Source organism: Lethenteron reissneri, chromosome 44 (genome assembly GCF_015708825.2).
Source record: "Lethenteron reissneri isolate LAM-NWPU_2019-01 chromosome 44, ASM1570882v1, whole genome shotgun sequence".
NCBI lineage: Eukaryota > Metazoa > Chordata > Hyperoartia > Petromyzontiformes > Petromyzontidae > Lethenteron > Lethenteron reissneri.
In genome coordinates this window covers 5,799,038-5,816,771 of record NC_083822.1, presented here as the reverse complement: position 1 = coordinate 5,816,771, position 17,734 = coordinate 5,799,038, and the positions used below count along the sequence as shown (strand labels likewise).

The 17,734-nt window shown below is 39.6% G+C and overlaps 1 protein-coding gene across 2 annotated transcripts; it reads right to left on the bottom strand.

Annotated features, from left to right (window-relative positions):
- Positions 1–379: 379 nt before the first annotated feature.
- JMJD6 (jumonji domain containing 6, arginine demethylase and lysine hydroxylase) lies at positions 380–17,471 on the bottom strand. Of its 2 annotated transcripts, XR_009756400.1 has the most exons (7): positions 17,183–17,471; positions 13,256–13,644; positions 9,681–9,967; positions 5,777–5,912; positions 4,158–4,176; positions 2,378–2,516; positions 380–975 (listed from the first exon to the last, which is right to left on the bottom strand). XR_009756400.1 is itself a non-coding variant. In XM_061569860.1 (6 exons), exons 1-6 carry the CDS (start codon positions 17,315–17,317, stop codon positions 856–858), a joined length of 1,206 nt encoding a protein of 401 aa, XP_061425844.1. In that variant the 5' UTR covers positions 17,318–17,470; the 3' UTR covers positions 380–855. The 2 variants fall into 2 exon arrangements, 1 of the variants encoding a protein (XP_061425844.1); XM_061569860.1 differs by lacking the exon at positions 4,158–4,176 and having other exon boundaries at positions 17,183–17,470.
- Positions 17,472–17,734: the final 263 nt, after the last annotated feature.

Genomic DNA, 17,734 nt, shown 5'->3' with positions numbered 1-17,734 from the left:
GTCAGTGACTGCTTTAGTGTTAAAATATGGTGCTGTATTTTTAAGATAGTGTTTATAATATCATTTCATGTAGATATCCACATTTATTTAATATTTTTCTTCTGCAGTTTTTATTGAAAACACAATATTTGATATCTCAAAAACCAGATTTGGAATCAGCACCCCAAAATTACCTTAAAACCGTTGGAATACATTATGCCAGAAAAAGTGTGTTGACCAGTGTAATCACCGTCGAGGACCCATTCATATGCAGGAATATGGATCGTAGCATCACTGGTCCATCCTCATCTGGAAAGTCCTCATCTGGCAAGTGTGGGGAGACTTTTCATCAAGCCCCAAGGTGCACGGGCACTCCACCGCTATAATGCAACACACTCCACAAATTCCGCATATTTTATTCCAGATATTTCACCATGAGAAAAGTCAAACAGCAAATTAACTCTATTATCCATATACAGCAAATTATGACGTTGATAAAGAAAATTTTTAAATTGCAAATATAAAGACTTCTTATGCAAAAAATGTGATAATCTAAAGGGGCCACCCCATCTAAGTGATTGATAACAGATAACATCTCAACCGTAATGGACTGTGGTAACTTAATAAACAAACCAAACAAATTGAAAAATACATTCAAATGTATTTGTGATCAATTAAATGTTGTTTTCTCAACTTATTGCTTAAAAATATTTTTTTTTTAAGTTTAAATGCCATACATTAATTACAAATACTCAGAGGGATTTCTTGAAGTTCAATACAAATGTTAGCACACTACATGCTGAACGATAATCATTGAATGTTTTATCATTGCAAATTCTTCAGAAACCGCAGTCGTGTATGCGATATGCAAAAAAGTTATCTTCTGGTATTTCGCTCAGATTTTAGTCCACAATCCTTGTCATTGACAACACTTCGATCTGTGGAAGATTTTAATCTCTTTCTCTTGTGCGTCATTCCTTCTCCGTTTCCAATATTCTGGAGAAAAAAGGCACAAAAAAGTGTAAATCATTAAACAAAAAATATATATCAATGGATATGAGATTGCAACTATCTGCTGAAAAAATATTGCGCCGACAGTATATGTACCATTATAATAATAATAGGGTTTTCCCCCTTTTTTCTGGTAACAAAACTGAAACCTTTTTACAAGGATTCATGTCTGCATTAACCACAATACTTGCAGTCAAAATGCAAACAAAAAACACACTGAAAATATATGCATTGTCCTTGAAACTGATTGGTCCACATCAAGGGACGGCTTGGTGTGGACCAATCAGTTTCAAGGACAATGCATATATTTTCAGAGTGTTTTTTGTTGCATTTTGACCACAAGTATTGTGGTTAATGCAGACATGAATCCTTGTAAAAAGGTTTCAGTTTTGTTGCCAGAAAAAAGGGGAAAACCCTATTATTATATTTTGGTACTGGCAAAGGAGGTCTAATGAAGTATATGTACCGAGCACTATTCTTTGGGTCTTTCGATAAAGTCACGTAGATAGGTTGAAAGAAAATAACAAGAAACTACGTTTCGATCACAACACAAGCGATCATCATCAGGAGGAAAAAAGAGGAAAGCTGCTGAGGCAGACTGTTTTAAAGGTTAAAAATGGGTGTAGCCCAAGGGTCATAAACGAAATTGGTGGGGCTAGTGATGTTAATGTAAATAATTAGCATGTTAATGTGATACACTAGCATGTTAATGTAAGATCGGAGGGCGACCTCCACGACAAGGGCACGGAAGTGGCTATGATGATGTGAGAGATTAGAATGTTAAATTAAGATCGGAGAGCATCGTCCAAGACGACGGAGCAGAGGTGGCTATGATGTGAGAGATTATAACGTTAAATTAAGATCGGAGAGCAGCGTCCAAGACCCAAAAGGACCCAAAGAATATGAATTCCTGCAGTCACGAAAGCTTTAAGTCAAGATTTACCGAGCACTACTTAACAACACAATTAAACAAGTTTTCTTTAAGTTTTACACAAAAGGTTCCAGCTAAGTGTAGATCAATTTTTGCGAAAATTCGAGCCACCAAACAGGCAGGAAAACATGCATCCATCCTATATGCCTGGAACTCCAGGATACACAGGGTTTCTGTAGTGTGGGATATTGGTATGCACGTGTAAGTATGTGTGACTTTACAGTTAAGTGCATGTATAGCTATCATTTATGCAGTGTGCATGCATGCCTTTGAGTCAACAGTGGGTCTAGGAACATTTTAGAAAGTATACATCGTGTACACATGCACAATTTACATGTTGAGAGGCGTTCCGTTTTCACGATTTTTGACTCGAAAATACAATTCCATGCTTTCAATTGAATACAATTTCCGATGACGTACACGTACGTCATCGGAATAGAAAGGGGTTAAACTGACCTCAGAGCCCGAATCAGAAGAACTCGAAGAGCTGGAGGAGGAGGAGTCACTGGAGGAGTCCGAGGCAAATCCTGTCGACTGCTGGAGGTTCACGGAGTCAGCCACCGCTGCCAGATCTGGGAACTCCTGCTTTAAGATTCTAAAAAACACAAGAATAAAAAAAAACTGTAAATGATTTAAACAATACAAGTGTGTTTGACCGAGTGTCAAGTTATTTTCCGCAGGAAAGCAATTAATTAATTGGATGTTTGGGCAATTTATTTTGTAACGAGTATGTTCATGTGGGTGTAAAGACCGGAGTAAAACTCAAACATACAAGAAAAGAACATTTAATATCATACAATATGGCACAATTCAATTCTTCCACTGCTATTGCCTAGTCACCTTACGATCCAGTAGATTGGAATGGTTAGGCAAAATTTCCATGCGATCCACAAAACCTGCGCCAAAAAGCACTGGATTGCAGGCATGCATACAACTCGGCAAAATGACCCAGTGACTGTGGAGACCCAACTATGAGTCTCACTCACTATGCGGCTAACCTACAACTACCCAACATTCGCTACACTATGCGGTGGTTTAAATTCACTCAAATGCCGCGATGCGGTCGGACGTGGGACAATATTGTGTGGACTGTACTGTGCGCGCTACTCGGGGCAGGCAGCCGTCTCGTGCGGTTTCACTTTGTGAGCCCTTTTCTTGGAACACATCACCGTATAAAGTGAGGGAAATCTGTACCTTAATAATGGTGTTCACTCCAATGATAATCAAATACCAGCCTTTTAAAAAGTATATTTGCAATTAGCAGAAAAGACTCAAAACTCCATGGCAAATTCTCATATATGGTGGGCCCACGTTAACGATTACAGCAGATGTAAACCAAAGCATGTCATATGCAAAACCCTTTAAATAAAAATACGCAAAAAAATTTGTGTCTTTCAGCCAGTTGCTCATTTACAAATTCTACAGTTCCAAAAAAACACCCAACGATGCGCACAAACCTCACGATTGGACCACAATGTTGGTCATCTAAAAAATAAAATAATATGAGCATTAACTTTGGTATTACCATTTTGGTCACCGATGTTGTGGTAAAAGCACTCGACATCCAACCGGACGGTTGCACACGAACTCGTCAAATTATTATTTACGAGTACGAGTACCCAATTTGTGGCAATTCAACTGTCCTCGTGCGTGAATGGAACTAGCGCCTCGCCACAGAAATGTGGAATAGCTCAGTGGCCACCCAAAGCAGATGACTGCTGGACCCATCGCTTGTCACAGCAAAGAGGTTTGTAGTATATTGCACACATTTTATGACTTGGCTTACTCAGTACAATATTTATTTGATTTTTAATTGCAGGAGTCACTCACGTGGTACATGAATGATGCGACAGACCATCTCCGTAGAGAGTGGGAATGTGTGACGTGTAAAAATTGCCAGTGAATCTCTCAGACAATGTAAGAGCTACTCCTCTTATCCGTGAATACTATTATCTGTGACCCCACATGGCATTGCAGGTCGCATAATGAGGAATACATCGGTTTTCTTAAGCTGATAAACAGCAATACTACTCTGTTTACTTTGAAATCTTACAACAAGGCCAAATTACACTTTCATGATGAGTCTAATAACGACTTCAGATTCATAAATCCAAGCTGGCAGTTAATAATACATTGCTTGCAAATAAAATAAATGTGTATTCCACAGAAAGACAGATTCTAAGGAGTTGGTACTGCAAAGGCAAATTTAAAGTTTCTGCCTTTCCGATCATCTTACCTGTGAATCCCCCAGGGGTCTGCAGACAACAGAAAGGATCGCAGATCAGCCGCCCCCATGGATACTTACATATACTTACAGACTTACAGTAAACGTTAAAACAACGATGAAAGCCAGTAGACTATTTGGCAATTGTGAACGTGTTTAAAATGAAAAGCAGACATCCATTTAACGCATATATTTCTCAATATGTAAAGTTTAATAATAGCTATATTTAACGTTTCTCTTGTACGTATTATTTGTATCAAATAGTGCTCTCTGCATTGTTTACATTATTGGTAACTGTTTGTAATTTTGCTTTATTTATTTAAATCTATATCTCCCTTGAAAATTATACATCTGTTCTCATTAGGCTCTTCCCGGACTATAAAGGTTGTATAACCATCTACTCATATTTAGCTTACCGAATACATCGAAGCACATTGCCAACTAACTTAAATACAGCATAGGCGTATACAGTAATAATTAGCGATATGACCACGTCAATTGGATCACATGCTGTCCCAAAAAACTGATGGCTTTCTTGCAATACACTTTTCAAGTAATTGTGTTATCTGCAATCTTAATGAATAAGTGCTCTAGGTAGTTCATGCCTTGACATTGCGGTTAATAGAGATGACTCTGAAGGACAATAATTTATTTATCTGTGCCGCTCACTTAAGTTATCCCACAGATAAGAGGAGTTTCTACCGTGATATAATACACATGCACTAAGTATTTACATCATTAGACCTCCTTTGCCAGTACCAAAATATAATAATAGGGTGTTTCCCTTTTTTCTGGCAACAAAACTGAAACCTTTTTACAATGAATCACGTTACTGCATTAACCACAATACTTGTGGTCAAAATGTAAACAAAAAAACACTCTGATAATATATGCATCGTCCTTGAAACTGATTGGTTCACACCAGAGACGCCTTTCTTTTGAGCCTCATCTCAATTGGTGCTAGACCCATAGGACGCCAAAAAAAGGCGTCCGCTGGTCTCGCCAAATGGCGTCCTCTGGTCTAGCACCAATTGAGATGAGGCTCAAAAGAAAGCAGTCTCTGGTGTGGACCAATCAGTTTCCAGGACAATGCATATATTATCAGAGTGGTTTTTTTTACATTTTGACCACAAGTATTGTGGCTAATGCACACATGATTCCTTGTAAAAAGGTTTAAGTTTTGTTGCCAGAAAAAAAGGGAAAAACCCTATTATTAAGTATTTACACTTGCAGCAGATTGGCTAAAGCGCTGTCTAAGGTACCAGTTTCACTGTCGTAATACCAATTGACAGCACTTCTCATTTGGAATGGTCATGAATTGTGACAACTAAAAACCCTCCAGATATTGGTCAAGACACCGTATTGCTCATCACTGAGAGAGTGCACTCTGTCACTGGGAGACAATAAACGATGTCTCTCTCTGATGCTTTTACAGTCTCGAATCACAAGACCAAATACGTTTAAGTCCGAAATATTACATTCGCGTAATTATTGATACTCTAACACGTATACATTTCATCTGCCTAAAAATAAAATCGGAAGAAAAAAATCTATAAATTCTGCTCACTTGTATAATCCACTATTTAAATTGCAAAGAGCAATAAGGAGTGGAATGTTAAACAAATACACACCTGTACCACTTTCTGGAGAGCTTCGGTCGTCCCCTGACAGTTTTATGCCAAACCACTGGGAAGTTTGTGACGCTTGCAAAGTTTTGGGTCACTGCAATTGTGTTTTCGAGGTTGAGGACAACATGCCACCATCCACCTGTAACAAAGGTGAATCACTCTTTCATTTGTTTACATTTCTACCAGTTCACGATTGACAAACAGTAATATTTATAACAGTTCCAACATGAGCACAGTGCCACATTTAATATCTGCCCTTAGCAGATATTAGGAGAAATATAATTGCAACTTATTATGGCATTGCGTTTTGAATTTGTTCACGATTGTACGTACACCTTCATGAATGCCCACATACATCGTATATGTCCCTTTAATGGTAACTCAGTGCATTACTGTACAAAATTTAGCCTGTGTGGCCGTGCCATGTTGTGGCCAGCAGAGGGCAGTGCAGCAAAAAACCATTGTTGTACATTGTTGTACTGTGATTCTATGCTCCTCAGCCTTCACCTCACTGAACTGATCAGCGTGAATTATGGTCCAATAGTCCCATGACACGCACGGGGCATGCAGAGCAACTCGTCAAGCAGTGGATTCATACAAGAGCTGTACATTTACATCTAGCTTTTGTACACATTACTTCATTTGTGTGCACAAGTATTTTAATCGTGAATTTACAAAGCTACCTCTGAATCCTATGTAAATATAAAATTATTACCCACAATTTTTTTATCCATTCATCTGGAATCATCCTCTAAAAACCGGCAGTCATATCATCCTCATAATAACCATTGACCAAAGAAGATCAACATTTTAGACAAATCTAACCATCGTGACTGTGATATAATTTCTTCCATTCAGAGGAAAAAATGAAACTCCAAGAAAATGTCTAAGAAGTGTAACATCTTGCTTCAAATGATGTTTTGGCTTCCAAATGTGGCATGTGCCTAATCACGTGTGCTGCATGCGACACAAACTGGAGTAGTCATGACAAACAAGTCAAGAGAATATTCCCCAACACTGGAGATGCACTTGCTTCATCTCTTCTGTGCACTTTCATTAAAGAGATTAAGTGAACAATAAACAGCTTACCCCAACTAGCAGTGGGTTAAGAAATTCTGAGCATTTCCAAATGGGACATCTATACTTTGATATCATGTGTCACACGTGACTCAGTGTGGATATCACAAGGAAGCACTGGCAATTCCTCTTTCCCAGCATATAGTTGACCTCGTCTCCCTTGTAATATATACATTAAATGCTCGCCATGCTAAGTGACTATGTCCATCGCACAGATGCCGTGTGTCCACCATATGCCTCAAGCACATAACATGATTTAAAGCTTTCGTGACTGCAGGGATTCATCTTCTTGGTTCTTTCGGTAAAATCACGTAGAGTGGAAATAATAAAATAATAATAAAACATTATAAAATAATTCTCACGACGTTTCGCCCACAACGCAAGCAGCCGTCCTCAGGTGGAGAACAGGTCTGTCGAGAAGGCAGCTTAAATAGTCGCTCCAAGCCTGGGGTGTGTCATTCAGACTGTCTTCTCGACAGACCTGTTCTCCACCTGAGGACGACTGCTTGCGTTGTGGCCGAAACGTCGTGAGAATTATTTTGTTTCATTTTTATTATTTTATTATTTCCATTCTACGTGACTTTACCGAAAGAACCAAGAAGTCACATAACATGACACAAATAGACATCACAGAGCACAAAGAATCCATGTTGAATTCAACAATAGCGCAAGGAATGTCTGTTTGATTCCTTTGGTAAAAAATGCTAATAATTTGATTGGGATATGGCCGTGTTAAGTGGGCACCAGGTGTTGTACTCTTATGCGTTGTATATGAACGCAAGGGCTTTGGCAACGATAAAACTAAAGAATGTTGGAAATAGCGAAACAAAAGGGGACTGCCGTTCCAGTCAGCTGGGCCACATTTGTGTACGGAAAATGACGCATTTTATGCCTGTACGTTGCCAGTGAAATAGAGCATAATAAGCTCATTGGGCCCTTCCTGCTGAAATAAATAAAATATAAATCAACACAAGTGTCTGTGCCAAGGGCCACATCAGTGTATCCCTTATGGCTGTGGGGACGCACAGCACTTCCAGAGTGCTTCACGAGTTATTTATTTGGCATCCCTGGTATGCAGGGATTTTAATCAGGGTTAATATTTAGCCATTTAGAGGTTATCTTTGCCTTACTGCTATTTATACTTTTCTAAATGTCATTCATAAATTGGTTACAATGTATATGCAATGTTTCTACATCTAAGCCAAGCGTTCGTTAAATTAGATTATGCTTTATTTGTCATGTACATTAGTTTATAGACACAAATAAAATGGGGGACTGACTTGATAATCACCACATCAAGCTGTTCCACAACAGACTTCACTAACACCAAAGCGTTCCCCTTAATAATACATTTCAGGTCTGCATTTCTTACTGTTTAGTCGATTGAAATGTAATTGATTCTGTTATAATGCGATGCAAGTTCCGTTTAAAAGCACAACGATTTTAGTTTTGGTGATGATAGTTCAGCAGCGATTTGCATCAATAAAAAGCGCTTCCTCTCATTGTTTCACAGCCCTTTGTCAATCCACTGCTGAATAATGACCTCCCCACTGAATCCTGGGGATTGTTTCAGTACTAAGTAGCCTAACCCAAAAACAAACACTGAATATACAGATCAAAGTCAGCATTGATCAGTGCTGGTTGGTATCGGGAAGGGCCGAGGAAGGTTCAGATAGTTGCCATGAACGGGGGCCAAGATTCAAACTCAAGTCATGGGGTTCCTTGCACAGTGCATAAACAACTGCACCACTCCACCCCCTGGTATCAGATTTGTATGAAAGAAAAATCTCAACAAATCCTTCACGTGCAGCCAAGTAAAAAGCATCAGGATTTTCAAGTGCTATGACACAGTACAGCGTCTAAACTTTTCAATAAAAAGAATATATCAAATAAATTTGCATGAATTAAAGCAATCAAAACCTACTCTTAGGTTTTTTTCGGTAAAGTCACGTAGGTAAAAAATAAAATTAATAAAAGTAATAATAGAAATAAAATAATAAATCACGTTTCGGAGGCAACACAAGTCTCCGTCATCAGGTGGGACCGTCACAGCTAGATTTACTGTGTCAAGTGAGGCAAAAATTCCAAGACACAAGTTCTTAATGTGGTAGCCAATGAATACGTTCCATTCATTGGCTACCACATTCAGATAAGCCCCTCCCCCCCCTCCTACCCCCTTAACTTGTATTTAAGAACTTGCACGCCCACAACATAAGATTGTCTGGAATTTGGCCACGTCGGCTTGACAACAGCATCACTTCTGCAGTCAAAAAGTGACGGCAGTTTTTTTTATTTCAGAAAGATGTAGGGATTAAATAACAATGCCATTCTTGTATACATCCCACAAATTGCACTTTCCCTTTAGATGAAGACACCGATATTCTAAAATACATCAAGTTTAACAGGAATGAGGTGAAGATTTCGAGTCGGCTTAGTTTTCACAAAAAAAAATGTAGAGCAGCAGAAATTGTGAATTAACTAAATAATCATCTATCTTTTGATTTAAAGCTTTCGTGACTGCAGGGATTCATATTCTTGGTTCTTTCGGTAAAGTCACGTAGAAGGGAACCAAAAAAAATATAAAACAATAAAATTCTCACGACATTTCGACTGCAACACAAGCAATCATCATCAGGTGTGAAAAACACAGCAAGAAAATTTGAAAAAAGTGCTTGTGTTGCAGTCGAAACGTCCTGATAATGTTATTGTTTTATATTTGTATTCTTTTATTGTTTCCCTTCTACGTGACTTTACCAAAAGAACCAAGAATAATCATCTATTTTTCAATCTCCCACAATTTGCCCTTGACATTCGCAGGCTGCAGGCTTACCTGGGACAAACACTGTTTCTCCAGGCTTCTGCAGGATCTCGAGTGGCCTGAACTCTGGCGGCCAGGAGGGCTCTTGTGTGCGCGGGTAGATGACACTAAACCACGTGATGGCCTCGTCTTGCTGGATGCCTCCCTCTTCCCGTGCCACTTTGATTAGTTCACGGGGTGTATTGGTCGGAAACAGACACCAGCGCTTGTGCCCTTTCACCAGCGCGTTCCAGGCACTCGTGCCCAGTGGATCAATGTGAATTCCTGTTCCTGACCTTGCAGGACCCATCACAAACCACCTGAAGAAAAATATAATTGCTGTAATTACCAGTGTTTATATGTCGTACGAAAAAAAACGAATTGTCTTCACCTGTAAGGTATTTGATAAATATATAATTTGATAAATATATCAAAAATTTATAAGGTGCGAGACTATTTTAAGTAAATACCCCGAGCTTTTGTTTCTCCCAAGCACTTAATCGGAGCAAACACGGGGGCTATCAGTCCTACAAAAAAAGACAAAGGCAACCCAATCCACACTGATAGGTGAACCCACTGATACCCCTTCATATTGCACAGACTGGCACAGGAATATGCTTCACCCACCCCCCCACCCATCTTGCGATGAAGCGTAGATTGAACTATGAACGCACCTCCAAGAAGCACGGTTGGTTACGTACGGTGCTAAAGAAGTTCAACATAATTACCATCGTCACCTCACGAGGTTTTGTTTGAAAAAAATCTGCCATGATCAATTCATGTAAAGCTACATTTGTATTTAATTCTTCAACTTATTTTGTAGTAATGTCACTCAAATAATAACGTTTATACCGCTATTTATTTAATACATTTTCACTTTAAAGTTCAGAAAAATAAAAGGCACCAGATTATAATTATATAAAAAATATAAAACAGCAAGGACTGTGCAAAAAGACTGAACACAAGGGTACAGATAAAACAGCTGATAATATGCGTTGGTGCACAAGCCAGTATACAAACACTCTTCATTCCAGGACACACGGGGAAAAAACATGATACAATAAGATAAACATTGGCATTATAGAAACTGAAGGTTGTACTGAGCTCTCATTTTATACATCAGGAAGACAAGTGTTGCCATCCAGTGTGCATTCTGAGTCACAATGCATTAAGAACTTGAAGTATATTTTGTTCAATGTATTCTTGGTACCAAATCCAAGGGCAAAACATAATTGCTATATTCTGTGATTAACGGTATCACTTAAAAGTCAAAGAACCGACTCCCATCACCTATAATGGAAAAAAAATATTCGATTTGAAAATGTAATCGCCAGCTATCATTGATGATTCATCAAAAATTGCCAGAGGGTCATATCATTCCAGCCTGCTTGTTTTATTAGAGTTTAATATTGTATGAGCTGTAATTTAGTATAAAATGTCAAGATAAACCGAACATTAACTCCACTCATTAAGAATTCTAAGACTGTAGAGTCTTAAAACAAAAACAGATACGTGTTTTGAAGGCATTTTTTTGGCTTAAGATCGTGTTAAGGTGTTACATTCTTTGGAAAATTATAGTACAGCTATTCCTAATGGGACAAAAAAACAAGATGGAAACACATTTTATTTAAATTTCGATTTAAAGCTTTCGTGACTGCAGGGATTCATCTTCTTGGTTCTTTCGATAAAGTCACGTAGAAGGGAAACAATAAAATAATAAAAATAAAACAATAAAATACAATTCTCACGACGTTTCGGCCACAACGCAAGCAGCCGTCCTCAGAAACGTCGTGAGAATTGTATTTTATTATGTTTTATTATTTTATTATTTCCCTTCTACGTGACTTTACCGAAAGAAGCAAGAAGACATTTTATTTAGATGTTTTTAACAGATTCCACTTTGAAAAGTCTGTTAATTAAACACCATATAAACACTATATGCACGGGTTGCCATATTCTAAGAAAACAAGTTTTCATTTTAAATATATGACCATGCAATCCTACAATTGCAAACTAGGAAATATGCAAATGCATGGATCATGTAATACTTTCCAACATGCGTTTATCTTCAGAAGTATTTAAACAGTATGATGGAACCCGACAAGAGATGTCAGAGCTAAATGTATTTGCATGTTTGCAAAGTAATTTTTTCACTTTAATCAGTGTGGCCAGTTTTCAGTAGGGAATGTTCCGAGTAGAAATATAACTATATCTTGGAATATATTTACCAAAGTTATAATGACACCACCCTTTATGGGCGGAAAGAATGTGCAAATCGATAAATTACCACAAGCTTTCAACCGGTGAGAAAGCATTAAAATAAAAAAACAGGCAAAGGCAATGTCACCCACGTTTGAACAATAAAGAAGGATTTACTTTATCTCACTCGTGCTGAACCAAGTGAGGTGAGGAGGTAACATGCTAAAATGACCTATGGACTGGGCGTCATGGTGGCGAGATGCTTACTACCTCTCCTGGAATGTAGGAGGTCGTGGGTTCGACCCAACGCCTGTATATTTGGAGTCTGTGTGGTTGGGTGGATTTTTTCTCCGGGTCCTCCGGCTTTTCCTTCCACATTTAGAAACATGCGTTTAAGAGTATTTGGCTGCTATACATTGCTATGTGATAAACCACTTCGTTGAGCTATTAATTGTGACCAGGTCACTTCTGAAAAAGAGCTATATAGCTCAGTGAGCCATACCTGGTAAAATAAAAAATGTTTTTTAGTAATAGACTTCATTTAATCCTTTGGAATTGGATAATGTAAAATGTCTCCTTTCAATATTCAACATAAAGTAATATATAACCAAATAGAGCATGAGCACGTATTTTTACAAAGATATATTTTAAGTTTTGCAACATGTCCATCTTCCCATTCCCCATCCCCCCACACCACTGTTCCCATAATTTTGTACTGGAGGATACCTCCGCATGCAAGCGTTTAAGACCCAAACCTCTGCACAGATAGATTTAAGAATTCATTCATTTACTGGCATCTGCTAGCCATCCCATAAGCCCAGGCATACAGAACCTGGCATTCCCAGGCAGAATCAAATTCAAGCAATAACAAGGATCAATCTTGCCTAGCTTCCAAGTTCTTGAGAGAGCGAGTGCTTTCAGGGTGACATGGTAGAAGCCATCTGTTAAATTATCCATGGAATTCCAATAATGCTATCCATGACATGGATAGCCGGCCAGGTGCCAAGATATGACCAGGACTATGCTCATATTCACCAGGGTGCCAGTACAGATCCTGATTGCAGAATGACTCTGTTAATCTTCTATGTGAGGCTGATGATATCAGCACCGCATTGTGGTAAACCAATGGAGGTTTTCCAATAGAGGAACTGGCTCCCATCAAGGAAGCATGGAAATTCGGGCATCTGCCAATGCTCAATTGAGAAGGCAGATGCTTTCATAGTTTTTGGTGTTGTCCGTTTTGCTTGTTTTACATTATGTATAAAAATGTTTGGATACAGAATATTATTTTACAATGTTAATGGCAGCCCTTTATTTTTTAAATCACCCTTTGTTTGAACAACACTTTGCTAGCTCTACCCTTTTTCCTACGTTAAATAAATGAAAGTGGTGAAAATAAGGGTATTTACCTGTAGGGTGGTCTTCGCTTTTCCCCAGTGTACTTAAAAAGATCATCTTTAAAAAACACTGGGATCTCATAATCCTCCAGAAGCTTTCCTTTCTTGGCATGGTCTCCAAAGCTGCTATCAAAGATGTACAGTGGGCTGTCGTCATTCGTAGTCTCCATGTAATCTATGTAGTACTTCATCTTCAGCTTGACCGAGTAGCCGTCATTGTCCTCGCCGCATTTAAACTTTTGGTTTCTGTATTTCCTCTTGAGACGATCCAGTGTCCATTTCTCATTCGCTGCCCACGTCTTCTGGCAATTGAGCAGCACACAGGGCTTGTACAGCCTCTCGAACTTCTCGATAAACTCTTCCACTGAAACGAGCTCAGCATCGATCCTCTCCACGTTATCCTGCATGACAGCAAAACTATTTAACTTAAACTTTTAAGCAAGCAACAACGAATAAATAAACCATCACCAGCTAAATAAGGTACAGTAAAATGTTAACAAATATGTACGATTTTACCACTGGGCAAAACAGAATATAATTCAGTTGGATTATATATATTATTTGGAAGGAACACAAACAATACTTAGTGAGCTAAAGATCGGGAAATAAAAAAATCCATGTACACATGACATTGACACAAATATTCAGACTGCTACTTATTTAGGTACATAAACGTTTTTTAAGCAACAAACATCAATCGCAGTATCGGCATAATAGTTGAGGCAAGGAACAGTCCCAGTTATTGCGGCAATGTGGAAGGAAATACCAGGGACAACATAATTTCAGAATTGAAGGAATTCTAGATGAGTAATGCAGTGACAATGACCTGGGGCATGGTGTACCAATGTGCCTCGGTGCAACATTCACAAAGCATCACAGACAACGTGAACTACAAACAAGGCAAGGGAATCAAAGCTCTGATCTCTCTCCACGTTTGTCTCTTTATTTTACTGTGCTTCTACAGTCTTCGCTCGATGTCTATCTATCATTATATCTATTTATCTTTGCGTATCTCTCTCACTGTGGCCGTCTTTCATTCGGAATTCGTGTCAGAACTTTTTCACCTCATCTGGGGATCCGGGCCTCATTACTACTATTTATGAAAGTTTTACAATACAGTATAGGCAAAATCATTGTATGTTATAACTGAAATTGGAAAACGCAAGTAAATATAAAGGTTTGACTTTAAAACTGGTTTATATATCATTTTATATTTACATGTTTGAAAAATAACAAAGCTATTATTTTTCTGCTATCCTGACCATAATGACCGCCAGGACTTCCCTGACATGCCACGAACATTATCGACCCCCATCTTGCACGGACCTTGGCAATAATTAATGGGTTTTAATCTTCACATGGAAATAAAGATAAATTAGGCCAAAGTTGGATAAACAAAAACTACATATGTTATAGTGTAAAAAAAGTTAAATGTATAATTTTTAAAAAGTTTTATTTCACTAAATCAGGAACTTTATTCACCGCAAATTAACAAATGCCATTATTGGTAAAAACAATGGAAAACCATCACAATAAGGACAACCATTTTCGGCATTAATTTTACAAAGACACCACTTAAAATGACACTCAGATTAAAATGGCCTTTTATCACATTCAGCATTATGCCAAGCAAATAGGACAATAAAACGACTTCCTCTCTAAACCGAGCTTCATTTCCTGCACTCAACAAAGGTCACTGGCAAATAAAGACATGACAGGCTATTAAATCAACACAGCACACCGGCTGCAATACGGTACAGTGCTTAACCAAACGATGTCAAATTCGATATTAATTTTGTTTACTTTTCAAGCACAACTGGGCAAGACGTGGTGACACCATTGTACGAACACACTACTAACCCGAGGGGTGTCCCCAATTGCCAACCTCACAAAACCAGTGACATCCTCAACATCCACAAAATACAGCCCTTTCGGACATAACCAAACGTAATATCCAACTTTATCAATTCATTCTCTCGCAGACAGGCAGGGAAAAAACACGTAATTAAGGTTCGCACCAACATACACAATGGCCTCAATGCAAGACCTCACGCCTTTCCTACCTACCTGTACGCTCCATGTATTTACTGAAATACACATGTAGGGTTAATGTAACGTATCTTTCTAAGAATGTGTGTATGCCACAGACAGGTTCGTCATACACGCGTGATATGTTTGAATGAGCTGTGCCTACGCATTTGCCAAGTTTTTTCACTGCTTCCCAGAGAATTCGGATGCAATAATGCACATATCGTTTGTATTCCACCTTAAAAAAACACATTCAACTGCTCAGAATCTGGTGAATTTTGTTTAGAAATTATTGTCATGATCCAACCACTATCACCATCACCGAAAGCCCACATTTGTTCTAATATATGCATCTCTTTCTGTTCACATCAGTATATCCTTAAGGCCTGAATATCGCGTCCTATTTTCCTCTGTGACACTCATATAGAGTAGCTAAGAGGAGCTTTCCAATTACAAAGTCTTGCATTTGATGTTAAAATATGCGCCCTTAAACTCATCACCAAAACCCACAACGCTTCTTCACGACACTGGGCTCCCCGTCAAAGCCAGCACGGTAATCCGATGCACGGATTTCAGAATACAAGGGATATAAATCTGGCTGTCCGTCTGATGCTAGTTGTAATTACTGGAGAAACGTCGTACTCAGAACGTCGCGCTCGGATTTAAATGTTGTGGATTTACTCTCCAATACACCAGTGTGCTGCTGTACTAGTAACTAATCGGCGGCATCTGTTTAGGTGACAAACCTTACTTATTTACGCGATCTAACCCAAGAAAAAAACCTGTATTACGAATATAAATAGGGTCCAAATTGACAAGAATGTTGTTGCACATTTTTACCTTTAACCCTTAACTAAGAAATGAACGCACCACGGCGTTTCACGGGAAACGGTTCCCAATTCCAGAACCTTTGGAACCGGTAATCAATAGTAAGGTTACCGGTTTAAGTTTAACAACCCTGAAAACTACAACCTGGAACTCGAGATGCTAAATGAAGAGACATCAACACCAAAATGATTGGATCCGGACGGAGGTTTGATGAGTGTAAGTAAACAATTGGTAATGTTGATTACGAAATAGTTGTTTATGCAAATTCCACATTTTAGCGCTAAACAATATAACAATTCCTTTACGTTTCAATTTAAAGCTTTCGTGACTGCAGGGATTCATATTCTTGGTTCTTTCGGTAAAGTCACGTAGAAGGGAAACAATAAAATAATAAAAATATAAAACAATAAAATTCTCACGACGTTTCTGAGGGACGGCTACTTGCGTTGTGGCCGAAACGTCGTGAGAATTTTATTTTATTATGTTTTATTATCATTTCCCTTCTACATGACTTTACCGAAAGAACCAATAATAGTAATCCCTTTACGTATTTAGTTTCACGTACGTCTTGTCTCGCTTGCAAAGTACTCGTTCCACTCTCGACTACTTATAAAGTTAACGCACTTATGCGGGTTTCAAATTGTTCTAGGTTATGATTGCTCCAGGTGTGCATCTGGTATATTGTTAGTGTACTGTAGAGTCTTGTCATTGTACGATTTCATGTATTGGCATTGCACTCCGCTCGATGCGTTGTTGCTACGCTGCCAAAAGCCTGCTGCTACTGCCACAATGTGTTGTGTTAATGTTTTTGTTGCTTCCACTGCTGTGTCCACCACACCGCGCTGTGTGCATTGTGACACATGCCACCGCTACGTGGTTGTGCTCTGCCATTATTCCATGTTACAATCGAACGTTGTACACGGCCAAGTGTCGCGTTACGTTGCACTGTTCGAGGCTACTATAAATAGCACTGTGTTATGTATGCTATAAATGTCCCCGTGTGAACCGTGTCACACGTTACTACTACTACATACACACACAGCACGCCCTATCTCCACCACGTTAACCCCCCCCACCGCTCACCTGTACGGCTCCACGCACTCCTCGCAGCTCCCAAGCTTCGCGCAGCCCCTGGCGATTCCACGCGCCGGGCTCACGCAGCTCCGGCCTCGCGTTGTTCTTCGCCTCGCGGATTCGCTTCCTGCTCCTGTGATTCATCGCGAGCGAGCGTGCGGTCAAGTCGCGAGCAGCAGCAGCAACAGCAGCTACAGCGAGTAGCTACAGCAGCACACGTGCGCCGTGCCGCGAGGAGGATGGCGACCGCCCTCTCCTTCCTGTCCCCCTCCCCGGAACCTCAATGACCGGACACGCGGCGGCGGCGCCAAGTGGGAGGGAACCAATCCGTGTCGTCACTTCCGCCCAACCCCCCCCCTCCCCCTGGCACGCGCACCCTTTCGCTGGTACGTGCAGGGGGTTGGGGGGAGGGTGACGTCACCTTTTTGTGACACGCACAGCGTGACGTCATCGCTGTCACGGAGCTGTCGCGCGCGCGCGTTGTGACGGTTGGAGCTCGTGCGGCCTCTGAAATCGTCGGTTTGGTTCACGGGGCTTCTGACGTCATCGCTCGGTTCGGCC

Bases quoted from the DNA above. Each gene is read 5' to 3' on its own strand.
- JMJD6 (XM_061569860.1), bottom strand. From the start codon at position 17,317: ATGAATCACAGGAGCAGGAAGCGAATCCGCGAGGCGAAGAACAACGCG. The intron at 5,913-9,680 runs GTAAGCCTGCAG...CCTTTGTTACAG, and splicing joins AGAAACAGTGTTTGTCCCAG to GTGGATGGTGGCATGTTGTC. The intron at 2,517-5,776 runs GTGTGTATTTGT...TGTGTTTTTTAG, and splicing joins CTCTCCAGAAAGTGGTACAG to AATCTTAAAGCAGGAGTTCC.